The sequence below is a fragment of the Hyperolius riggenbachi genome, chromosome 9 (assembly GCF_040937935.1).
Source record: "Hyperolius riggenbachi isolate aHypRig1 chromosome 9, aHypRig1.pri, whole genome shotgun sequence".
Lineage (NCBI taxonomy): Eukaryota > Metazoa > Chordata > Amphibia > Anura > Hyperoliidae > Hyperolius > Hyperolius riggenbachi.
In genome coordinates, this window is record NC_090654.1 from 46856039 (window position 1) to 46882612 (window position 26574).

The following is a 26574-nucleotide window of genomic DNA, read 5'->3' on the forward strand; positions in this document are numbered from 1 at the left end:
GATGTATGCACTCTCTTTGCTCATGAAATCAAATAATTTGATATGTTGTTAACATTTGGTTTGGTGACTATGAATTAAATGGTACCTGAGACGGATGAAAAGAAAAGTTTTATATATTCCTGGGGCTTCTTCCAGCCCCCTTCAGGCCAATTAGTCCCTCGCTGTCCACCTGGATCTTCTGCTATGAGTCCCGGTAATTCAGCCAGTCAGCGCAGTCTGGCCGCATGCCGCTTCCACAGCCAGGGGCGTTCTGCACCTGCGCAATAGTGCTGCACAGGTGTAGTACGCTCCCGGTGGCGGAGTGTGTGCATGCGCACTACGCCTCACTGGCTCAAGTACCTGGACTCATAGCAGAAGATCCAGGTGGCGGAGGACAGCGAGGGACTGATAAGCCTGAAGGGGGCTGGAGGAAGTCCCAGGTATGTATAAAACTTTAATTTCATCTGTCTCAGGTTTACTTTGTTACACAGTAGTACTATACTCTACATATGCACTCTCCACAGAGCTGCAGGGAATCCACTGAGAATGTTGTGCACATTGAACACAGAGGTGTTGTCTATCATTTACCTTTTACAAGTACTCTTACCAAGAACTAGTTTTAGTCTATGACTAAAGGGAATAAATATGGCAGTCTCCATATCCTTCTCACTTCAGTTGTCTTTTAAAATTCCTAAGCGTTGGCAGTTAAGATACGAATTTCATGTTACATACTTTCAATCAGCAAGATTTGTTAATATGCAAATTAGAGGAGTCGGAGGAATCCTAAAGTGAGGAGTCTGAGTCGGTGGAGTTTTGTACTGACTCCACAGCCCTGCAGATCATCAGGGGGCTCTGTATGGCTGATATTGTGGTGAAACCTCTCCCACAATATACTCTGAGGACCATAGTCCTCGCAGTTTCCTGTCTGTGAACCATATTTCATTGTGGGAAATGGCTGTTTGCAGCTTTTTCTAACTGACAAAAAAGCAAGCAGCAGCTACATCACCTGCCAGTAAAAATGTTACCATGTGATACATGTCAGAATGTAAATCAGGGGTTTAAAAGATTTTACAATGGGCAAACACTGACTAAATAATTTATACATAATTATTGTAAAAAATAAGCATTTTTTAATTACATTATTTTCACCGGAGTTCCTCTTTAAGTCTGTTGTGCAGCACTGTAACTTTGGTCCAGTTGTAATGAAACATCAGCTTTAACTGTAGATGTACATGAATATTCTAGAGGTTCTGCTAAAGTCTTCTTCAGTAAAGTGTGTTTTTATTTTGCAGGTCCCGGAGGAGGTTATACATAAGCTGGAAGCCATGAAGGCCTCTGAATTCCTTCCTATAAAAAGATGTGCACAGACAGAAGCTGGGCTTATCATACAACTGGACAGGCCCTGTGTATTCCAGGGAGTTCTCAAAGACTTTTCTTCATATCTGAGACCCATTCCCACCGCCACAGATGGTGCTCAGACTACATTTATCCTGAACTGTGCTCCCCTGCATGCCTGTCATAGTCTAGACACCTTCAGACTTGGCCACCTAAGAGCTGTATTACTAGCAGATCACCTGGCGGCGCTTCTTCGACTACGAGGGTCCGTAAAATGTTAACTATAACAGATCATTTGTAAAGTTCAGTTTGTGAAGATACTAGACCTTTAAACTTATGTTTACTTTTTAGGGATCAAGTCCATCTTATTCCACCAATTAGGAACAAGGAAGTCAATGACTTGTTCGAGCAGCTGGGGATCACTTGGCCATACTCTACTGAATCCCCATCCATAGAGGAGACGGTTACGCGGTACAAAGATGGCTTGAAGCAACATATTCACACGAGAAATGCTAGTGGAGAACCTCTCCAACCAGAATCCGAGTCTTCTCAGGGCACCTCCTTCAGTGTACATCTGAAGTCCTGTTCAGAGAAGCATGAGCTGAGCTTGAGCGGATATGACCCAAACATTGACCACTTTTTGGGTAAACTACAACCTTGACCTGTGCTTTAAGTTTGAGATTTGACTCTGTAGATGATGTTTTATGATTGATATAATTGTCTCAGTGTTTTACAAAGAGTTACAGATTGCCCACAAGCTCATGGTGAACCAGAACTCCTAGGAGTGTGTAAGGGGCTGAAAGAGACCAAAACTCCTTACTTATATGATATGAAAAAAACAAAAGGTATTTGTTATACCTCCTGTTTTAAAGGACCACTGTCGAAAAAAATCTTAAAATTTTAAATATATGTAAAAATATATATTTAAGAAGTGCATTTCTCCCAGAGTAAAATAAGCCATAAATTTAGTTTTCTCCCATGTTGCTGTCACTTACCGTAAGTAGTAGAATTCTGACATTACCAACAGGTTTTGGACTAGCCCATCTCCTCAGGGTTTTCCTTATTTTCAAAAGCATTTAGTAAATGACAATTGCTCCATCCAACTTCCAAAGAAAGTGTGAAGCGAGGAGGGAGGCTGGTCAGCATCTTTGTATAAATCTTTTTCAGGGAGTGTCCATATAAAGAATAAAGGTCATGCTGAGAATCCCCCATGAAAAGATGGACTAGCCCAAAAGTCAGTAATGTCAGCTTTCTACTACTTAATGGAAGTGACCGCAACATAGGGAAAAAGTAATTTATAGCTCATTTTACGATTTTTGCAAAAGTTGTCCTTTTAAAGGATATGTCCAAGGTAACTTAAAAAAAATCCATTTACCTAGAGCTTCCTCCAGTCCCTGGCAGTCGTCCTGTGCCCTCGCCGCAGCTCCATTGGCTCCCGGTCTCCTCTGACGCAGATGCCGACCTCGTCAGGTAGGCTTCCATGTTGTCTTGTTCTGCGCTCCAGCGTGCGACTTATGTGGTCGCGCTGGTGTCATCCGGATTGTACTGTGCCTGTGCAGTATATTCCGGATGATGTCAGCGCGACCATGTGAGCCACACGCTGGAGTGCAGAAGAAGCCGACCTGGCGACGTCGGCATCTGCACTAGAGGAGACCGGGAGCCACTGGAGCAGCGGCGAAGGCTCAGGATGGCTGCTAGGGGCTGGAGGAAGCCCCAGGTAAGTGGATCTTTGTTTTTAAGTTACCTTTGACGTATCCTTTGAGAAGGCAAACGTCTGTTTTTTGTATTCATCTTAGTAAGGAGGCTTTTTGGTCTCTTTCAGCCCCTTACATACTCCAAGGAGTTCTGGTTAACCATGAGCTTGCTGGGGAATCTATAACTCTGGGTGTTTCAAGTCCTACCCCATTGAGCCACATTAATCTATGCCATGCACTGATGAGGATCAACCAATCCTAAACAGTCTGTATGCTTGTTGGATTAGTTTGGCTCTGTACAATCCACACGCTGACACATCATTGCATTCCAGCAGTCCTGGAGGTGTGTTTAGTTTTCAGGGAAAACAAAGAGATAATTTGCATTTTTAGCAGTGATGCCTTGTGGGACACCTCAGTGCTCAATCCAACCTGAATAATCGCAAATACCTTCTGTTTTAGAAAGGCCAACATCAGTTTTGCACAGGATATTGAACCAGTCACATCACCCACTGCCCCTCAGTAGTTCTTATAAGTTATTGTTCATCAGCACTGTAGGGCCAATTTAGGGGTGGAAGCCATTAATCCTGCTGCCGCAGTGCCTGAAATTACAGTGGGCTGAAGTGGCTACTAAGAATTTTTGTTATTGGCTAGAAAGGTTATTGTCCTGAAATGGCTCTCCTCTGACCAACCAGATCTCACATTGGGTGTCCCTGGTTAATTAGGTGGTTCAGTTTGAGAAAGTACTGTATTCCCATAGACGGCGCCCTGCTAAATTCAACCAAATATGGTCCCACTGGCTGGAAGCTCAATAGACCCTTTCACAAAACCCGACAAGCTTCGTACACATCAGAAAACGAGCGGTCAAAGAATCGAAAGGGAGATCAAACATGTCAGAAATTATCTTTCGAACCATCTAATCAGCTAAAAAACGAACCGTGTATTCCCAGCATTAGTCAGCGATCAGCCTGGTGTATTGATTCAACTGACAGTATAGTTTTACCCACTCACCCAGCTCCCATGTCATGTCACTCCCACTCTGGTTCCTCGGTCCACCATCCTCAGCAAAGCAACAGAACACGTTGCTAGCCTGCAGGCTAGCGATGCATTTGTACAGCCTCAGTCCTTCCGTGTCACCCAAGGATTCAGTTCCCGATCTCCAGTCGACATGCCTTGTACATGTGTATGAGGCTTTAGATTTCAGCAATGAGCCCCTTTGTTAATCTTTTTCCTTTTCATTATTTGTTGGGATGCCTCTGTTAGGTGTCCCTTTAAAATCCATAACTGATGGAAATTGTACAATTGATATTTGCATTGTTTCTCTATGGGACATTTGTACAGTCAATGGTTTTGATAACATGCCATATTTTTTGGCATATAAGACGCTCCAGAATATAAGACTCGCCTAGGTCTAGAGGGCCAAAACCAGGGAAAAATTATCTATCTATCTATCTATCTATCTATCTATCTATATATATATATATATATATATATATATATATATACACACACACACACACATACACATACTAAACCTGGTGCGTCCATGTTCCAGGAGCGTCTTATACCTGTTCTCCCCCAAATATGGTTCTCCTGTGCCCCCATGCGTCCTTCTTTCCCCGTGTTTTAAATACAAGTACTGGCAGCGTGGCTCACCTAATCAACAGATTCAGCGGTGATCGCAGACCTCTGCTCCTCTAGTGCCACCTTCTGCTGATCGCATCATCACCTGGAGCTGGCACTGGGGAACAGTGAAGGAGAGAAGAGGTCTGCGATCGCCACTGGATCCATTGATTAGGTGAGCTGTGCTGCCAGTACTTGTATTTACACATGGGAAGCGGAGGATGACACAGGGGTAAAGTACAGGGAGTTCATGACATTGCAGTAGGTCTTCGGTTCAAATGGCGGGTGGTTATAAGTCGGGGACTCCCTGTACTTGGCATATAAGATGCAGGGACTTTTTCTCCCCATTTTACATGCAGAAAAATACATTTGTTTCCTAAAGTATTCCTGAAGATGTAGCCTTTGTGTGAGATACCCTGATTATCCAGTTTGTACATTCAGCTGCTATGTTTAAAGGGACTCCGAGCAGTGCAGAAACTATGGAAAGATGCATATCATTTTAAAGCTCTCTTTTTCCTCTTTCCAATGAGATATAAAGCGCTGCCCTACGCCTTTTAGTTTTCGCTATTTTCGCGATTGAAATTGCCGCGGCCGTGATTTCAATCGCGAAAATAAAGAAAACTAAAAGGCGTAGAGCGACGATTTAGGCGTCACTCTACGCCTTTTAGTTTTCTTTATTTTCGCGATTGAAATTGCGGCCACGGCAATTTCAATCGCGAAAATAGTGAAAACTAAAAGGCGTAGGGCAGCGGTTTATATATCATTGGAAAGAGGAGAAAGAGAGCTTTAAAATGATATGCATCTTTCCATAGTTTCTGCACTGCTCGGAGTCCCTTTAAAGAAAAAAAAAAGTGACATAAGAATTGGGAGTCTAATTCTTGATTTCAACATGATCAATTATTCTAGCAATTTGTTATTGGTTCTTCAAATCTTATTATCGTAGCTCTGCGCAAAGTTACAGTTTAGCCAAATGTAATTTTAGTTCCCATAGAGCAAATAATTCACTGAAAGTCATATTTGAAGCTCATCTGTAACTCCTGTGAAGGCAGCAGACAATGACTACCATTTGCACACTGGAAAAGTACAGTGAGAGTGTCACTGACCATTTCTGTGTGAGCCTCAAGAAGGCTGAATTGTAGTCAGAGAGTGAAGTCTTGTTTAATGGACAAGCCGTTTACACTGGGTAAGGAGACATAAGGGACAAATTAAATACTTGCAACTATTATGAGGGGTTACTGAAAATCTAGAATGTTAATTACAGTGTTTATAATAATCACATCAGCTGGAGTATTAAAGAATCAATGTTTGTGTGTGTTTTGTGCATGTAGTGAGTGAGGAGGACCTGAGTCACATTGCCCAGCTGCAGATTTCTTTCACCCACATTCTGGTAAGTAGCTTGGTTTTCTTCATGTGGTAAAAGCGGCCATTTTAGTAATCCGCTCTTCCTTAAAGAGAAACTTTAGTGAACATAACATAATGAATAAATGTGCTTATTGTTGACAATATTCATTATAGATTTACCGGTAGTTATTTAATCTTTCCACTCCTTAATTTATATTCTGAAACGTACCACTGGTGGTGACATGTTTAGTTCTGCCAGGTGATCTGTATGGGATGTTTGTTACTGAGAGTTCCATGCACAGAGGGAGATTCTGCATGCTTGGCAGTTGGAAAAAGAAGTTATTTCCCACAATGCAATGAGGTTCACAGACAGAAAACTGTAAGGACCATGGTCATGATGTCACACTGTGGGAGGGGTTTCACCACAATATCAGCCATACAGCTCAGCCCCCCCCCCCCCTTTCCAAATATTTATTTGTGAAAAGGTAAATATTTCTCGTGGGAAAGGGGGTATCCGTTACTGTTCCTCTTTAGCACCTAAATCCATCATTATGCTACGGCCAGTACAGAGAATAGTCAATAGATGCATATTTTACATGAAGCAGAGGCATCCATTTTAGTTATCGTCACTGAGAGATGATACTAGAAGCTAGAGACACGCCCATTTCTGTGAATATATGAAGGTTCATTAGGGCGCCAGTAGGGGATCAGCAGGAAACTTCATAGGGAACAGTTCTCCTACCACAGCACCCTCTACAGCATGAAGCCTTATTGGCTGAATCGTGTGGGCGTTGTTTACTGCAACCTATCTGAAACCTAGACGTTTGAAATAATGTTGTCCACTCAATCACAAGTGAAATTTCCCTTTGAGTTTTCCTACTGAGTCCCCTAAACTAGCGGTGTTCCTTAAGGCCCATACACACGTCCGGTTTTTGCGAACGGCGGGTCGTTTGAACGTCCCGTCGTTCGCCTGCTAAATCGGGCGTGTGTACAGACTGTCGTTCGCGTGATAAGAGTGAGTGTGAGCGATCCGCCGGGTGGATCGCTCAAACTCACTCTTATCACGCGAACGACAGTATGTACACACGCCCGATTTAGCGGGTGAACGACGGGACGTTCAAACGACCCGTCGTTCGCAAAAAAAACGGACGTGTGTATGGGCCTTTAGTATGGGAGCCTCCAATCAGCAGAGATAACAGATCAGCTTCCAAGACATCAAGTTGTTGAAGTCAAAGAGAGACTGAAGCGAGATAAAATGCTTGCTTTTACCTTTCATTTAGTGCTTAAACGCAGCATCCCCGCGGCAGAAGGAGAAGTTTATAACCCCCAAATCCCCAGGGCTAAAGTTGGGGAGCGCTTCTTCATTAGAGGCAGAGCTTTGGGCTTAAGCTCTGCCTCTAAGCGCATCAATCCCAGCTGATCGCCGCCTCTCCCCGCCCCTCTCAATCTGCCTTCACTGAGAGGGGCGGAGGAGAGGTGGAGATCCGCGGTGGATTGACGCGAATGGAGGCAGAGCTACAGCTCAAAGCTCTGCCTCCCTGGACAGCAAAATCCACAACCAAAAAAGTTGTGCATTTTGCCCTGTGATTAGGGGGGTATAAACCCCTCGTTTTGCCGTGGGGATGCGGAATTTTAGCACTAGATAACATAAATAAAAGGTAAAAGCAAGGATTTTATCTTGGTTCAGAGTCTGTTTAAAGGGGCACTATGGTGAAAAATTTTTAAACTTTAAAATATGTGCAAACATTAACAAATAAGTTTTTCCAGAGTAAAATTAGCCATAAATTACTTTTCTCCTATGTTGCTGTCACTTACAGTAGGTAGTAGAAATCTGACAGAAGTGACAGATTTTGGACTAGTCCATGTCTTCATAAGGGATTCTCAGGGATTTATTTATTTTCAAAAGCACTTAGTGAATGGCAGTGGCTCTGTCCAACTGCCAAAAAACTGTGTAGCGAGCAGGGAAACTGGCCAGCATCATTGTTTAAATCCCTTTTTAGGGAATATCTTTTTATAAAGAATAAAAGCCTTGCTGAGAATCCCCTAGGAAGAGATTGACTAGTCCAAAACCTGTCGCTTCTGTCAGATTTCTACTACCTACTGTAAATGACAGCAACATAGGAGAAAAGTAATTTATGGCTCATTTTACTCTGGGGAAAAAATGTACTTCTTATTTGTCTATGTTTGCACATATATTTTAAATTTTACAATTTTTCGCCATAGTGCCCCTTTAAGAGGAACAGCTGTCTGATTACAAACCAGGATACACTGAACTGCTTAAAGGAAACTGAGGAAGAAAAGTTTTTTTTTTGTTTTTTTTAAAGTTACTTACCTAAGTAGTGGGAAGTCTCTGGATTGTCCGGAGGCTTCCCAGATCCTCCCCAAGCCCACCGCTGCCACCTAGAGCCCTCTTGTGGCTGCACTGTCATTGGAGTATGAGCCTATCTGAACTGGGTATGCACAAGTACTATCAGCACATGCCCAGTCGAATGAAGCTGTTCGTGTACGGAGGAAAAAGACATGCATGCGCAACTTTGTTACTGGGCATGTGCTGGACTGTAGTCGTGCATTCCCAGTACGGAGAAACTCATACTGGGATGGGAGTGTGGCCACGAGCTCTTGTCGAATATGCTTAGAGGGACCCACAACTGGAGGATCATGGATGCCATAAGTAAGTATAGTAGTAGCAGTAGGGTATTGTACCGTGTTAGCCATCAGTAAAAGCAAGAACTATAAGTAAGTATGTAATTTTTTTTATTTCAATGCTCGCTTCATGTGTGCTTTAAATGCATGAAATTACAAGCAGCTGACAGGAAGCTCCTAATAATTAATATTCTCATACACTGTTTGGTCCCACCCCTCTTCTATGTCATGTGATCAAGAGCTCTGCTTGGTCACGGGTAGATGTTTTTACATTGTGGGATAATATACTACTTTTAAGTCTGTAGACCGTATATGTTTTGGTTTATTGAACACCCCCTTGTTCTCCTCTCACTGCATGTGCATATTGGTGCACAGGGCAGCCAGTAAAGTATTAGCATCTTAAGGCACCATCCGTAGGTTTTTTTGAGGTAACACATTGCTTATGCACATTTGTAGGGATGCCCAAATGCCTTGCTCCTTATTACATTAATGGTAATGATTTAATTATTATAGCAGGCTGGCACTCCCTTTAGCATGTCTTGTTAGGAAGTTTGCGTAATGACTAGTGGTAGTGTATGGACAGCAGAACGTGATAAGAATCTAAAGTGATGCTACAATCCATGTAATGTATAGAGCTAACCTGGAGAGGAAGACTTTTCTATTACAGCAGAAGTAGATTCATTTTAATTGAGTTCCCTGAAAGTGGGGTAAAACGCTGACAATTCCATAAAAAATGTTGTTTTTCCAACTTTTTATTAACCATACAGTTACCATATTTGCTTTTGTGCACAAGTAATATTGTCTGTCTACAAATTCCCAAAGTACAGTTTATCTGCTCTGAAAACTGCGATTGCATTTTATTGAATAGCTGCTGTATTTATATAGGAAAATCTATCTAGTGATCACTTCTTGGCTCTTTCTGCTTCTCAGCTCAGTACAGTTCAGTTTCTGCAATTTGCTAATGTTTACTAAATGTATCTGACAAAGGAACGTAAACAAAAGATAATGTTATCACCTATTCAGATGCTACTGAAGCAAGGAGATTTCCACTGAAGAACAAAGTGCTGTGTTTAACTGTTTGAATGCTGTTCTGCTACAATTTTTTTTGTGGTAGTAGATTTTATGCTGTAAATAATCTTTTAGAGCAAAGAGGAAGTGCCGAGTTTTATTCCCTTGAAGAATAATCCACCTTCACTCTATATCTGTTTAAATGTTTTTTTGTTGTTCATCTCTATGACCAGAAGGGGGATGCACCTTGTGCTGTGCTCCATGTTGTCACCTGTGAGGAAGAGTTTCACCAGCAGAAGCTGGACCTTCTGTGGAGGCTACTGGAGGCGGAGACTGCAGCTGTTACCCAGGTAATGGGCAAATGCTTTAGACATGACTAGCGATGGTGAGAACTGACCGATGGGAGGAGCTTAGTAAGGCAGGAAGGGGTGGGCACAATTTACTGCTCGGGCCCAAGACTTGTTCCATACAGTGAGAAACTCAGACATGGGACAATGAGAACAGAGCAACCTGTATAATGTTTTCAAAGGTTTGTTTCACACAAACAGGATTTTGACACACCGGTTCACTTTAAGGCCCCTTACACACTTGCAGAGTGCAGACTGCGTCACACCACGGTACTCTTCCCCGCAGCAAGTACCATGCAAGTCTATGGAGACTTGCACAGTTCACACAAAGCGCTGTTGAGCACTGTAAGTAGGAAGATCGCCGCAATGTTGACACATATTATGCAGTAATGCAATTCAACGGGCAACTCAGGCAGTGTGCACAACAGGAGCGTGAGGCGACATGGCGCGCTTGCACGGACCAATGGGAATCCCAGTTACATACCTCCTGCCCAGCAGGGAGTACATCACTGGCCAGGGGGTGGCGCTTTGCATATGATCCTGTCACTGCATCGCAAACTACAAGTGTAAAACCGGCCTAAAGCACACAGAGAGAGGGATATGGAGGCTGTCGTTTATTTCCTTTTCAATAATGCACATTGCCTGATTGTCCTGTTTATCCTCTGCCTCCAAATACCTTTATCCATAGATCCTGAACAACCATGCAGATCAGGTGTGTCTGACTGGATTAACTGCATGCTTGTTCCAGGTGTGTGATTCAGGCAGTACTACAGCCAAAGAGGTCAGCAGGCCTGTCAGATAACTTTAAAGGACACTTGAACAGAGAGTTGTATGGATTCTGCCATATTTATTACCTTTTAAGCAATACCAGTTCCCCGGCGTCTTGCTGATCTTTCTGGCATCAGTAGTGTCTGAATTGCACACCTGAAATCAGCATGTGGCCAATCCAGTTAGACTTCAGTCAGGGCATCTGATCTGCATGCTTGTTCAGGGTCTATGGCACATGTTTTTAGGCGACGTGCATTGTTCTAAAACGAAATAAACATGCCAGCCTCTATATCGTTTCCACTTTAAGATTATGGTGCTGGTAATGCGGGAATACCAAATATTTCCATTTTACCTCCTTGCTGTGTAAAAAGTAGGGGGGGGGGGGGTTCCCAGAGTCGTGTAACAAGAGGCACTAGCGCTGCTAAGTTATATGTAGTGGTTAGGGCTCTCTCCTTGCAGCGCTGGGTCCCTGGTTTGAATCCCAGCCAGGGCACGATCTGCATGGAGTTTGTATGTTCTCACTGTGTCTGTGTGGGTTTCCTCCGGGCAGCCCAGTTTCCTCCCACATCCCAAGAACATACAGATAAGTTAATTGGCTTCCCCCTAAATTGGCTTGAGACTTTGATACATTCACTACACAATACATACATAGACATATGAATATGGTAGGGATTAGATTGTGAGCCCCTCTGAGGGACAGTTAGTGACAAGACAATATATACTCTGTGCAGCGCTGTGGAATATGTCGGCGCTATTTAAATACTAAATAATAAAAAAGTGTGGCTATTGATTTATAGGTCAAAGTGAATTGTGAAAAGCACTCATTTTGAAAAATGAAATGTACTGGCCTCTGATTGGCTGGCATGTAGGAGGGAGAAACTTTCTGCTGCTGCCATAATTCTGTTTCCATTCTGATAAAGACTTTTTTTTTCTTTTCCTGTTCAAGAGTATAAGCTTCCTACTTATCTAAGATGATCACAGCATAGTATGACATGCTGCGCAGTGCTGTTAAAGGGCAACTGAAGTGAGAGGGATATGGAGGCTGCCATATTTATTTCCTTTTAAAACAATACCAGTTGCCTGGCAGCCCTGCTTGTCTATTTGGCTGCAGTAGTGTCTGAATCACACCAGAAACAAGCATGCAGCTAATCTTGTCAGATCTGACAGTAATATCAGACACACCTGATCTGCTGCATGCTTGTTCAGGGGCTATGGCTAAATGTATTAGAGGCAGAGGATCAGCAGGAAAGCCAGGCAACTAGCATTGCTTAAAAGGAAATGCTTATGGCGCCTCTATATTCCTTTCTTTTCAGTTGACCTTTAAAGAGGACCTGAACTCTTGTAAGGACACAGGGAAAACAGAAATGCACCCTGTATGTAGTTAGAGAGTTTAGCCTGTCAAGTTCCTCCTTATCTTCAAGTAATCACAAGTATAATTTGATCTCTCAGCACAGAAATTCGGCAGACACTGCTAATATGTAAACATAGGACGTTAACCCTTTCTCTGCTTCCATGAAAGCAGGAAGTAGACACATTGCAGATTTATTGCAGGACTTCTGTAAGCTGTAACAAAGAAATGTTTTTCTTTAAAGATTATTATGCTGTTGCTTATCTTTTAGAGCAGTGAGGAAGTTCAGGTCTGCTTTAAATCTGTGAGTGCAAGTTAAAGTGAAAGAGCTGAGCTAACCAACCAGTTAAAGTCTCTGTTTCATTTAAAGGGAGGGTTCACGGAGTTATAAAAATACTAATCCACTTACCTGGGGCTTCCGCCAGCCCGTGTCAGGCAGGACGTGCCCTTTACGCCTCTCCCGGTCTCCTCCCGTGGCTCACCTGATCTGGCCAGGCCGGCTTCCAGGCCGGGCTCTTGTGCGTCTAACGCGGTCGCGCTTACGTCATCGGACGTCCTCCAGGCTGTACAGCGCAGGCGCAGTACAGTCCGTAGGTCGTCAGATGACGTCAGCGCGACCGCGTGAGACGCACGTTGGAGCGCACAAGAGCCTGACCTGGAAGCCGACCTGGCCAGGTCGGGTGAGCCACGGGAGGAGACCGGGAGCCTCCGGAGCGGCGTTGAGGGCACCTCCTGCCTGCCACGGGCTGGAAGAAGCCCCAGGTAAGTGGATTAGTATTTTTATTTTTTTAACCAACTCCATGGATATTTCCTTTAACTTTTTTTTTTAGCTGCTCTGGGCAACTTCTTCACGTTTTGCATCCTCTTGGTAAAAGTCCATGTCCTGGTTACGTTTTAGGACTTTTTTTGTTATTATTATTATTTTTATTATTATTTCAGGTAACTCCAGTGCTGATGCTGCTGCTGATGCAGAGGATTTCAGAGTCTCATTCCACAGCTCAGATCAGTAAACTATCCTCCATCTGAGGGCTCGTTTCCACTATAGCGAATCCGCATGCGGGCACTGCATGTGGATTCGCATTCTCAATGTTAGTGGATGGGGCTGTTTCCACGTGTGCGGCGGCGTTTTTCGGTGCGGGAAAAATCTGCACGACAGGGTCGTCAGATTTCGCGTGCGGCAGGAATGCGGGCGAATCGCCGCTAATGCATTCAATAGGGAAATCGCATGCGGCTTTGTCATGCGGATTTCCCCGCGATTTCGCATGCGATTTCGCATGAAAGGCAATGGTACTTTACACAGGCAGTGACATGGTTAAATTCGCCTGGCTCCTTGCCATGCGAAATCGCATGCGAAATCGCAGGTAAATCCGCATGGGGAAACGCAGCCGCATGCGATTTCTTCAGCGGAGGAATCCAGGCGATTCCGCACCGCTACAGTGGAAACGAGCCCTCAACCTTCATACAGATGCTCAACATTTGTTTCCCAAACCGATGATGAACGTCTGGAATGACGATGGTTTTAGATTTGGCTGTACAGACTCGCTGTTTAGCTACAGCCACGCAGCCTGTTTCATTGTACAGTGGAGTCTCGGTTCATCCGGAACTCAACTAATCAGAAGTCCCAACCAACCAGCATAAATTGCCGGCAGTACTCACAGTGGTGAAGGACAACTTTTTACGGTCTATAGACTCTATACCAACGACGCGAATTTTGTGCAAATTTTTTCACGACAATTATTTTAGCGAAATCTCACAACATTGTTTTGTGAAAATGTATTAATGTTAAAAAATGTCCAACTGCCCATGACGATTGTATTGAACAACCGTCACAGCGAAGCGCTGAATGAACGACCGTTCAGATGACCATTGAGTCAGATTACTGCGAGTACAAATGTATATATCTTATCACGGTTTTTAAGGGATAATTTGGGTAATGAATCAATATACTTATAAATGTATTTTTGGGCGATTTTTGGACAGTAGCTGGAAGCAGGAGCACCTGAGGGGGCCCTGCACACATGTGGAGAGAACATACAAACTCCGTGCAGTTAGTGTCTGAACTCTTGCACAGGACACAAGGAAAACGGAGAAATGCACCCTGTATGTATTTAGAGAGTTTAGCCTGTCTGATTTCCCCTCATCTCTGACTAATCACAAGTGTAATTTGATCCCTTAGCTGTGTCAGATCAGGAATCTCCTCTGCCAGGGCAGAGCGCTAATTGGTACACACTCAATGTTAACCCTATGTCTATTTTCATGAAAGCAGGAAGTACACACTGCAAATGTATTGCAGGATTTGTATTAGCTATAACAAATGTTTTTCTTTTAAAGGTTATTATAGTTTTGTTTTATCTTTTAGAGCAGAGAGGAAGTTATGAGTTCAGGTTCGCTTTAGGGAATTTAAACCTAGGACTCGAGCAGCAAGGCGAATGTGTTATCCACTCTGCCATCATGCATTGTATTACTTGTGCTTGCTGTGCTGCTATTCTCTGTTATGTACTTTTTTTTCTTTGCGATATAAAACTATAGCTTTCATTTTATACAGTGTTTGTTATCTGCCATGCTGAATGCCTTTTTTCTTGTGTTCTGTAGAAGCACCTGATCTGCGGACCAGTAAAAGTCCTCAATCCTCAGTCACTGGTTGGCTGCTCTCAGTACTTCGCGTAAGTCATAGTGCTTATAGGGAACCTTAACCCTGGCTGAGAAAAAAAAAGTTTCACTTGCCCGGGGCTTCCCTAAGTCACCTGCAGCCGTCCTGTGCCCTTGACGCTTTTTGAGTGTCCTCAAGACCCTGCTGAACGTCAATTTCGTTTTTGGCCGGCCACGCGTATTCTTCTCTGAGGAGTGGCGAGGGCACAGGACGGCTGCAGGTGGGGAAGCCCCGGGGCAAGTGACATTTTTTTTTTCCAGCCAGGGTTAAGGTACCCTTTTAAGTGTACTGCATCATACTTCTCTGTATGTTCTGCTACACCTTGCTCAGGCGTGTTCTTAGAATGGGTAGTTATAGGCATTCAGTGCGTGGCTACTTTCCATACTATTAAAATCTATCTTAACATTAGAACACTTCTCCAGCCTTCTCCCATTTTTTAATGCTTATGGTAATAAAAGTGCATTAATTAGCAATGCAATATGTAAATTAACTGGCTGGCGAAATCCTGCAGCTTCATACTGTTGAGTGTAATATTATTGGAGAAAGAGCTGTCCAGACTCCTCCCCCATCCTGTCATCACTCACAGAAAATAGTCTGAGGGGACAGTAGCCAGTCTCTCCCTGTGGGCACAGATTATGTGATGTCTCTTCATCTCCTATATTATCTCCTGTAATACTGAAGATAGCTCTGGCTACCTAATGCTAAGGGGCACCTGCAGCTACCTATGATGGGCAAGGGAAGTAAGAGAGAAGTGCCAGCTGGGCCAGCACATTGCTGCGCGGCGTGTGAAGTCTAGGGTGCCAGGACATTTGTACCTATGGGCTCCTGGGATGTAATTCCAGGTCTGTATGCAGGTCAAATCAACAAATATTCTCCTGTTTCTGCAGCTTACGGAAATCCCAGATGCGAGAAGCTTCCGTTATGAAGTACGGCGAATGCGTGAAAGGTAACTATAGCATTATTTTGCTTCTTTCACGGAACAGGGTTACGAGAGGCTGATTCTTGGAATTTTACAGAAGTGAAAAAAATGGCTTCTATTGGTGGTGTTCTTCCAATGCGTAGAACATAAATTATGAGGTAAGTTTTTATATACTTACCTCAGTAGTTGGAAGCCTCTGGATGGTCCAGAAGTTTCCTGAGTCCTTGTAGAGCGCACCGTTCCAGCCCAGGGTCCTTCTTCAGCTTATGTCTGTGATCCCAGCCTTGGCAGAGCGCATCCGGATTGCGCATGCGTGAGTAAGATCAGCGTATGCCCAGTGGAAGGAAGCCACGCATGCACAGCTTTTTTTCCTTACTTGCGCATGCCCATGACTCGGTAGTGGCCAGAAGAAAACTATGCGACTCATTTTAATTGAATACAAATAGTGTTATGTTCCGGGTGTTTTGTAAGTTGAATTTGTTTGTCAGTTGAGTTCTGTGTTATACAGTTCATAGGGAAACATGGATAAATAGTTTACTTTCGGACAGCTCTGGATTTGGATATGGAGTATAAACTGTTTTTTTTTGGTTGCTTTCAATGTCCCCTTAAAATTGTTTTAACCAATTCAGGTCGAGAGCAACTTTCACATAACAGCGCTGCTCCCATTCATTCGCCAATAACTTTATTACTACTTATCGCACCTACATGATCTATATTTTTTTTTTCAAAACAAATTAGGCTTTTAGCATGTGATAATTTTGTTTAGTAATTACTTTATTTTATATGCATTTTTAAGGGAAAATAAGGGAAAAAATTAAAAAAAAAAAACAAAAAAAAACACTTTCTCCATTTACATTCAGTATAGCTTTACAATGAACAGCGCTAACTAGAAGTTAAACCCACATATTTTATTTGCTTATTCATCCTGGTTATTAAAACATTTAGATTTTGTTCCTAGCACAATGTATCGTGACATTATTGTATTTGAAGAAAAAAAATAAAAGTATTTTTTTCGGTTCTCTTATTTTTTTCTTCCTCATTATACACTATCGATGATTAATTTACAAGACTTTATTTGCAAAAATAATAGTAGTATACCTTCACGGCGTACATATTTAAAAAGCCATGTTCCTAAGGTAACAATATATATTTTTTTCCCCTTTTATATTCTGTAAATTTGTTATCATTTTACAACCCTTTTATTTTGGTACAGAATATGCAAACATTTAACCCCCCTGGCGGTATGACTCCCCGCGGCTGCGGGAGGGTTTTTTCCACTTTTTTTTTTTTTTTTTTTTTTAGCATGTAGCTAGCCTAGCGCTAGCTACATGTTTCCCCCCTCCCTGCGGCATCCCCTCGTAATGCCCGATCGCCGCCGGCGCCGCTTGCCCATATGGAAATCCCGTTCTGAACGGGATTTCCTTGAGGGCTTCCCCCGTCACCATGGCGACAAACGGAGTGACGTCGTGTCGTCACAGGGAATCTCGATCCACCCCATAGCGCAGCCTGGCGGCGATTGGCCAGGCTGCACAAGGGGTATGCGGGGGGGGGGGCGCCTGTATAGCGGCGGGTAGCGGCACATCGGCGGCGATCGGACCAAACGCGCAGCTAGCAAAGTGCTAGCTGCGCGTTTGAAAAAAAATGATGCAAATCGGCCCAGCAGAGCCTGAGCGGCACCCTCCGGCGGCTTACCCCGTGTCCAGCACGGGGTTACCGCTAAGGAGGTTAATTGCTTTTGTTTCAGTTTGTGACTAAAAAGAATACAGAAGACATGGGCCTCAACCATAAAACTCTAAACTGTATTCTACTACTTATCACAGTTAAAATGTTACCACATATGTCTCTTGTAGTTTTCTTACAACTTTCCCAAGTTTGATTATAATTTTGAAAATTAATGTTTATGTTTTGATTGAACTTGTCCCTACCTATTTTTTTATGTGATGGGGGTCCAAGCTGTAAGACACACCAAACTCATCATGGTTAAAACTATACCACATGTGCCACATTTAATAACAAACTGGTGGTGCATTGGCCACAAATACAATGGACTATATATACGTCCTTTGTCATGAAGTGGTTAAAGTGAATGTTTACCATTATAAAAATCAAAGTCAGATACTCGCCTAAGGAGAGGGAAGGCTCGGTCCTAATGAGCCTTCCCTCTCCTCTCCCGGTGCCCGGTCCCGCGCAGGATCCCCCGTGACAGTATTCGACCAGTTCGGTCAAATACTGCCACTTCCGCAGCCGAAGGGAGCTTTCGGGAGCACTCGGGCTCCCCAAGACGGGCCGCTCCATACTACGCATGCGCGAGCGCCCTCTATGATGCACTCGCACGTGTGTAGTATGGAGTGGCCCGTCTTCGGAAGCCCGAGTGCTCCTGAAGACCTCCGAAGTCCCTGCGGCGGCGGACGCAAACGGGTGAGCCAGCGCAGCACCGAGGGCACCGGGAGAGGAGAGGGAAGGCTCATTAGGACTGAGCCTTCCCTCTCATTAGATGAGTATCTGACTTTTTGATTTTTAACCACTTCAGGATTCGGCGTACGCTTAACTACGCCCCTGAATCCTGAAGTGGATTGCATGGAAACAGCCGCTCGTATGAGCGGCCGTTCCATGTCAGTTCACGGAGCGGCTCGCAGGGTAAATGTAAACACGCGGGGAAGATCTTCCCCGGTGTTTACATGTATACGGCGCTGCTGCATAGAGGAGATCGGCGATCCCCGGCCTCTGATTGGCCGGGGACCGCCGGCACCTGATAGGCTGAAGCCTATCCTATCCGGCGCAGGACGGAATTCCGTCCTGCGCCGCTCACAGGGGGAGGGAGAGGGAGGGAAGGGGAAGGAGGCCAGGAAGCGCTGCGGAGGGGGGCTTTGAAGAGAGCCCCCTGCAAGCGCAAGCAGCCGGCGGCGATCAGACCCCCCCAGCAGGACATCCCCCTAGTGGGGAAAAAAGGGGGGGGGGAAGTCTGATCGTCCTGGCTGCTAGCTGATCGGTGCTGCGGGCTGGAGAGCCCACGCAGCACCGATCAGCAAAACCACCCCCTGGCACAGAAGTGGTTAAATAGGTAACCACTGGCTTTAAACTAGTTACAACAGTTTTTTACTACACTGTAACATACTGTACTACAACAACAAGAATAGGCAATAATAAAGTACGGTACTGTTTATTTTGTACATGAAGACAACTTTGTGTGAAGAATTGTAACGGGTTGTTTGTAAGTAGGGGGACCATCTTATGCTTCTTTTACATCAGGAAACCCGTGCAGGAGCCAAACTCCTGCACGCGTTAAATAGCCTGCGGTATGTCGTCAAGATGCATGCTATGCGACGCTGATTAGCGGCGGTAGTTATAATTCACCCGACTGGAAAATGCCAGCTCCGGGCGATTAAAAGCTGCCGGGTGCGTCGAACCGCAACGCACCAAAACGCAGCGTTGGATGTGAAAGGTCACATGAAAGTCTATGGACTTTCGTTTTACCTTGTGTAACGCAAAGTATTGACTTTGTGTCAAAACGCAGGAAATAAGCTCTGATGTGAAAGAGCGCTTAGTTATAGAGGGACCCTGCCTGGGAAGGGTGGGCTGCAGGAGGATCTGAGGCAAGTACCGTATGTAACTTTTTTTTTTTTCTTTTTTTTTTTACTTGCTTTGTTTGCTTTAATAATTAATAGTTAGCAGGCTTACTTATATTCAAATCAGACCTATTGTTTAAAGGAAATCTAAAGTAAAAAAAACAAACCGTTAAACTTACCTGAGGCTTCTTCCAGCCGCCTGAACTCATCCTGTGCCCGCACCCTCCTTCCGAGACCCTCAAGTCAGCAGTGGCGACCCCCTCAAAGCTGGCTGGCCACGCGCCTCCTCGTCTCTTCCCTGTGCACGGCAGTATTCTGCACATGTGCAGTATGGAAAAATCGCTACTGTGCATGCACAGAATGCTCCCTGCAATGGAGGAGTGATCAGAGTGTGCAGCTCGGGGTCGCGCATGCGCATTAGCGACCAGCCAGCTTTGAGGAGGTCGTCGCCCAGGCCGGTTCTCGACTTTTTGCTGCCTGAAGCAAACTTTTGAGGATTCCTCCCCCCCCCCCCCCTTTCTGAATTGGAATGATCACACGGCACCCGACAATTTGCAAGGAACATTATACAGTACCTGCGGTGCAAATTTTGTTACGTAATGCTATTATGCCATGTTAATCTATCTGCTTCATTTAATGTTCTCAGTCAGAAAGGGAGCATATGCAACAACCTGAGACATGACATGCTGCAGCTCAACACAATAACACACTGGCTGGCTGCAAGTCTGTGACAAACAAACTGCTCACCCTCAGCCAGTCTGCCTTCCTCCATTCCTCCCCAGTCAGGAGAGCAGTGCCACCTCCTCCCTTCTGCTGTGCAAATCAAATGAAACTCTGCTGCTCTCCTGCCTCCCCCCCCCCCCCCCCTCCTCTCTCACTGTCAGACTCCTCACACAGCACAACAAGCTGCTTTTCCCCAATGATGACTTCTTCACCTCGCTCGCGTCTACTCCTACTCTGACTGCATGCTGTAAAACACACAATACAAACATGGCACCCCTGAAATCTCTGCGCCTGGTGCAAGTCTTTTATCTTGCTTCATGAGAGAACCGGCCCCGGTCATCAATGTTGACCGGAGGGTCGCAGAAGCATGGCGTGGGCGCAGGATGACCGCAGGGGGCCGCAAGATGCCCCAGGTAAGTTAATCTGTATTTTTCACTTAAATAACCCTTTAATTAGTTTCCAATGATAAAGTCAGTGACGGAGAGGAACAAAGTGGCTGCAGATGTGTCTGATTGTGATTTATGTTCTATATGCAGGGCAGGGCTGGGAAGAAATTATTAACTCTCTGACCTCGGCTGCAATCAAGTTTGAGTTGATGGCGACACCTCATCGCACGCAGGTAGGAAGTCTCCTCCATTTTTATATTTCCATATTAAAAGATAAAAATTTCATATTTTACACCAACTTGTTAAAAATCAGCTACATGCAAAATAAAACCAGATACGTTTTGAACGCAATCAGGTCAGTTATTGTAAATTATATGTTTTCATTTTGGAAGTCAACTTTTGTAAATTGAAAAAGCCTTTGTGTAGCTGTGCTTGCTCCAGCTGTGCACCTCGGCATACAGGCTTAAAGGGAACCTTAAAGGAATACTTAAGTCAAAAAAAAAAATGACATTTACTCACCTGGGGCATCCCTCAGCACCCCGAAGCTGGATGGTGCCCTCGCAGCCCCGCTCCGATCGTCCTGTCCCCGCAGGCGGCTACTTCCGGTTCGGCGACAGCCGCCGACAGGCTGGGAACGCGGCTGATTTTCCGCGTTCCCAGCCGCTGCTATCACTCTCTATGCTGCTATAGCGTATATATATACGCTATAGCAGCATATAGCCACGTTCCCAGCCTGTCGGCGGCTGTCGCCGAACCGGAAGTAGCCGCCGGCGGGGACAGGACGATCGGAGCGGGGCTGCGAGGGCACCATCCAGCTTCGGGGTGCTGAGGGATGCCCCAGGTGAGTAAATGTCATTTTTTTTTTTTTGACTTAAGTATTCCTTTAACCCCCTTGGCGGTATGAAAAATACCGCCAGGGGGAAGCGCAGCAGTTTTTTTTTTTTTTTTTTTTTATTTTTTTTTTTATCATGTAGCGAGCCGAGGGCTCGCTACATGATAGCCGCTGCTCAGCGGCATCCCCCCCGCCCGCTTCGATCGCCTTCGGCGATCACCGATCAGGAAATTCCGTTCAAAGAACGGGATTTCCTGGAGGGCTTCCCCCGTCGCCATGGCGACGGGGCGGGATGACGTCACCGACGTCAGCGACGTCGGGACGTCAATGGGAGACCCGATCCACCCCTCGGCGCTGCCTGGCACTGATTGGCCAGGCAGCGCTCGAGGTCTGGGGGGGGCCGCACGCCGCACCGGATAGCGGCGATCGGGCGCGCGGCGGCGGCGATCGGGGTGCTGGTGCAGCTAGCAAAGTGCTAGCTGCGTCCAGCGAAAAAAAAATTAAGTAAATCGGCCCAGCAGGGCCTGAGCGGCACCCTCCGGCGGCTTACCCCGTGTCACACACGGGGTTACCGCTAAGGAGGTTAACTGAGATGGATATGGATTTTTCCTTTTAAAATAATACCAGTTGCCTGACTCTCCTGCTGATCCTGTCTCCACAGCCCCTCAACAAGCATGCAGACCAGGTGCTCTGACTGAAGTCAGACTGAATTAGCTGCATGCTTGTTTCAGGTATGTGATTCAGCCACTACTGCAGCCAAAGAGATTAGCAGGACTGCCAAGCAACTGGTATTGTTTAAAAGGAAACATTCATATCCCTCTCAGTTTAGATTCCCTTTAAGGCAAAGCTACCTAAGGTAAACACAGAGGTACCATATTTTTCAGACTAAAGCAGGGAGAAAAAAGTCACTGCGTCTTATAGTCTAAATAGTCTAAATATACGGAGTCACTGACTTATGAACGCCTGCCGACCCATCCCCGTGTCCTCCGGTGCTCCCCGTTCAGAGTGTACAGCTTTGCACTCCCTTATGCAGTGTGTACAGTGCAATGCAAGCCAATCACGTGTATCACCTGATCCGAGGGTGTCAGTGGCGATCTGAGCCCTCTCCCTTACTGTTCCCCTAGTGCTGGTCGCGTGTAATGATGCGACCAGGAAAAGACTGCACTAGGGGAACAGTGAGGAAGAGGAGAAGCCGCTGATTGTCGCGGACACCCTTGGTGAGACAATCAGGTGAGATATGCGGTTGGCTTTGGCTGCACGGGGGGGGGGGGGGGGGGGGTTGGGGCAGTGCAGGAGGACACCTGAACAAAGGGGACGGAGGAGGACACAGGGACACAAGGGGGCAGAGGAGTGAACCAGGGTAGTAGAGGACACAGAGGTACAAGGGGGACATAATAATTGGGTTAGAACATCTACAAGACACCCCTGCACCATGGATGCACCAGGCTTAGGATTTTTGTTCTCCTTGGTTTTGTCCTCTAAACCTAGGTAAGTCTTATGGTAATGGGGTATGTTCATGCTGGATTCACATAACTCTGTGCATTGTCCCTTGCTGTTCTTGTTCCCCTGGTCCCCGTAATCACTCATAATTAGTTAAAATCAGATTTTCAGACAGGAAGAGTTGGCTTGCTGCAATGTTCCCTCTTATCTCCCTCCCATTCCTCCTCTCCTTCGCCCCATTCACTCCTCTTAAAGTGAACCAGAGACGAAGCACCCTCCTGTGTTTTACCATATATCGATGGGAACATTAGAGAAAACGCCTACCCTGCTCTCTGTTTCTTCCTTCACTGCTCAGCCTGCTTGTTATCAGCCCTGATAAAATCCCCGACTGAGCATTCAGTCTGGCCTTGCTCAGGAATCATTATAGCTGAGTCTGTCTTCTGTCTTTTCAAGCCCAAGCATGCCCCCTTCTGGCTCTGCTATAATGACTCAGCTATAATGATTCCTGAGCAAAGCCAGACTAAATGCTCAGTCAGGAATTTTATCAGGGCTGCTAACAAGCAGGAACTATTGACCTTTTTTATCTTTTTCCCCTCACAGTAAAAAGCCCAGGTATCTGTTTAGGAAAGTGTTATAGCTGTAATTCTTTATCAGTGAGCCGACTGGGTCCTGACTGGAGAAAAACTGTCAGTTCCACAGCTAATAATAATCTGTTTCAGGCAGGGAAAAAAGAAAAGGAGCACAGCATAAGTGTCTGTATGCTTGCCACTGTATATACACATGTGTATCTCATCATGTCACATGTCATCTCTGGTACACTTTATAGAGCAAAAAAATCACTGTGATCGAATCTGCTGTGAAATCGTCGCGCACACGCTGACCAAACGATCGATTTCCGTCTGAAATCGATAGTTCCCGATGATTCCCGTAGTTCCCTCCGTTTGGAAGATTTCCCTCGATCGCCGGCGGGTCGGGAGTGCGTCAATGGCGGTGTTCGTATGCCCGACGACCGACACAATACAGCGGCAATACATCACCTGCTCCTGCCGGCGCGAGTCCCCGCTCTCTCCGCGGTCTCTTCTCCGCGCTGGGTTTTGGACCGGCTGGCTACTTCCTGTCCCGGCAGGAAGTTTAAACAGTAGAGCGCCCTCTACTGTTTAAACTTCCCCGAACAGGAAGTAGCCAGCCAGTCTGAAACACTGAACCCAGCGTGGAGAAGAGACCGCGGAGAGAGCGGGGGACTCGTGCCGGCAGGAGCAGGTAATGTATGCGGGGGGCGGTTTGGGGGCAGCGGCAGCTTCACAGATGGTGAATCAATTTCATGCTGAAATCGATTCACAATCTGTTTGCAGTAAAGGCAGCCATACGATCCCTGTCTGATCAGATTCGATCAGAGAGGGATCTATCTGTTGGTCAATCTGATGGCAAATCGCGTATGGCCACCTTTAGTGAGTTTTAATGAAGAGATAAAGTGCTTAATGAGTATTTATAGTTGTGCTGTGCATTTGTATATAAAGGACTGTTCTTTTTGATGATACATCCAGGTAATCTTGAATTTAGAAGATACAAACATTACCACGAAGGGGACGAAGAGCGGGGCGTTTGTCATGTATAACTGTGCCCGATTGTCCACGTTGTTTGACAGCTACACCAACGCCGTCAGCCAAGGTACAAAGCCCTTCAGGTTACATGCGGACAATATCTGGATTGGTCAAATGAATAAAGAGCTGGCACATCCAAAGTCATTCTTTATTGGTTCCATGTAAAAGCATATGGCCAACGTTTCAGGCCCCTTTATCAAGGCTTGCAGTAATACTCATTTGAACATTGCATAGAGGGCATCATCCCTCCCCTTCTAACAGATTGGGTTTGGTCCTTTAGGCCACATACACACATCAGACCATAGTCTTTTGAAAATGAAAGATCACAGACCAATCTTACCACCCTTCATGTAGTATGAGAGCCATACTCTACACAGTCTTTTCTATGGAGCTGAACTCCACATCAGAAAAAAATCTTTGCAAGATGCTGCACACACAGATGCTGTACAGACGCAAAAGATCAGTATCTGCAAAAGATCTGTTCCTGCCAAAAATCCATTCCTGCAAATTGCAATGATAGTCTATGAGATCTGCAGATCATCATACACACATGATTTAACTGACATTCATCTGCAGATCAGATCCACCAGGATGGATTTTCAGATGTGCGGATGATTGCTTGCTCTGCAGATGAATGTCAGTTAAATCATGTGTGTATGATGATCTGCAGATCTCATAGACTTTCATTGCAATTTGCAGGAATGGATTTTTGGCAGGAACAGATCTTTTGCAGATACTGCTCTTTTGTGTCTGTACAGCATCTTTGTGTGCAGCATTTTGCAAAGATTTCTATCTGATGGGGAGTTCAGCTCCATAGAATAGACTGTGTAGAGTATGGCTCTTATACTACAGGAAGGGTGGTAAGATTGGTCTGTGATCTTTCATTTTCCAAAGACCATAGTCTGATGTGTGTATGAGCCTTTAGTGTGTGCAAGACAACACTACAATTCTGAGTATCTGGATTGGGTCGGGAAGTAATACAGGATTGGTGTAGCTTTATTATTTTTTTTCCCCTTTTTCAGGCTTATATCCAGAATTCCCTACTGCCGGAGAAATAAACTATTCCAGCCTAAAGGAAGAGGTGAGGAACTTGCAAGTTTCATGCTGCACACTGACTTGGGATCTGGACGGCAAGCCATGTTACAGATAGGCAGCCATTCCCCATGCAACTTGTATGCGGGGAAATGCTGCAAATCTGTATATAGTGGAGACGGGCCCTAATACATTTGGCCATAGCACCTGAAAAGCCTGCAGATCAGATGTTTCTGCCAAAAATCTGACAAGATTAGCTGCATGCTTATTTCAGGGGTGTGATGTTAACACTACTGCAGCCAAAGAGATCAGAAGGGACTGCCAGGTAACTGGTATTGTTTAAAATGATCCCTGGCTGAAGCTTGGGTACAAAATGAGATACTTTCCTTAATCACTAGGCGACCGCGTCACGCCGATGGACACGGCGCCAGCCCCAGGACCGCCTAACAACGATCGGCATAAAGTCCTTGGGGCGTGGATTGCAGGAGATCAAAAGCGCATCTCCGCTTGGATGATGGAGCTCCGCCTTCAGTCTCCCAGCGATCGCCGCTCAGAGACTGTTTGATGGTGAAACCACAGTATATTAACACAGTACAGCGCTGCAATCTAAGGCAGCGCTATACTGGGGACAGCCGTGTGACACGGATATCACCCTGGGGGACACAGGAGTGATCCGCTGTGATAGGCCTATCACAGCCGATCACTGTAATTGGCTGACGGAGGAGAGAAAAATATTTGTAAAAAATAAATAAACATTGAGGTAGCGATCAGACCCCACCAACACAAAGCTCTGTTGGTGGGGAGAAAAGCGAGGCCTTAAAGCTGCAGTGGCCAATTTGTGAAAAATGGCCTGGTCTTTAGGGGGGTTCAAACCTGTGGTCCTCAAGAGGTTAAGAGAGGGAAGCCTCAGTACAGGATCCTATTGAGGATTTCCTCAGTTTAGGCATTGTCATTAATCATATCAGGGTTGCTTGTCTTCCAGCAGTGTAGATGCGCATGTGCAGTAAGCCGGAGCCACTGGGGTATGAGCAGGTCGGTGCTACTGCACTTGTTAGGGCGTGCTTGTGCTGCTACTGCCCAGCTGCTCTTGTAACAGAGGAGGAGCGTGGTGCCGATCTGGAGGAGAGATGCGCTCAGCGACGGGGGACATCAGAGCAATTAGGGAAGCCTCAATAGGATCATAAAGCTTCCCTCTCTTCAGTGTAAGCAGGGCCGGATTTAGGCCATGGCCACCAAAGCAGCAGGATAAACTGGTGCAGCATTTGTAAGCTTGCAAATGCTGCAATGCAGGGAGATCAGCCTAGTGCCTGACCGTGGTACTCTGCTGCCAGCCGCCTGTGCA

General features: G+C 45.4%; 1 protein-coding gene across 3 annotated transcripts in view; it reads left to right on the forward strand.

The window, feature by feature from the left end:
• DALRD3 (DALR anticodon binding domain containing 3) overlaps nt 1-26574 on the forward strand; it is a 34676-nt gene that overhangs the window by 2691 nt on the left and 5411 nt on the right. For all 3 annotated transcript variants that reach the window (XM_068252667.1, XM_068252668.1, XM_068252669.1), the window contains exons 2-10: nt 1272-1579; nt 1666-1958; nt 5957-6015; nt 9854-9970; nt 14676-14746; nt 15621-15679; nt 20478-20560; nt 24144-24267; nt 25223-25281. In XM_068252667.1, coding sequence (XP_068108768.1) covers nt 1272-1579; nt 1666-1958; nt 5957-6015; nt 9854-9970; nt 14676-14746; nt 15621-15679; nt 20478-20560; nt 24144-24267; nt 25223-25281 — 1173 coding nt within the window. The remainder of the gene's footprint in view (nt 1-1271; nt 1580-1665; nt 1959-5956; nt 6016-9853; nt 9971-14675; nt 14747-15620; nt 15680-20477; nt 20561-24143; nt 24268-25222; nt 25282-26574) is intronic.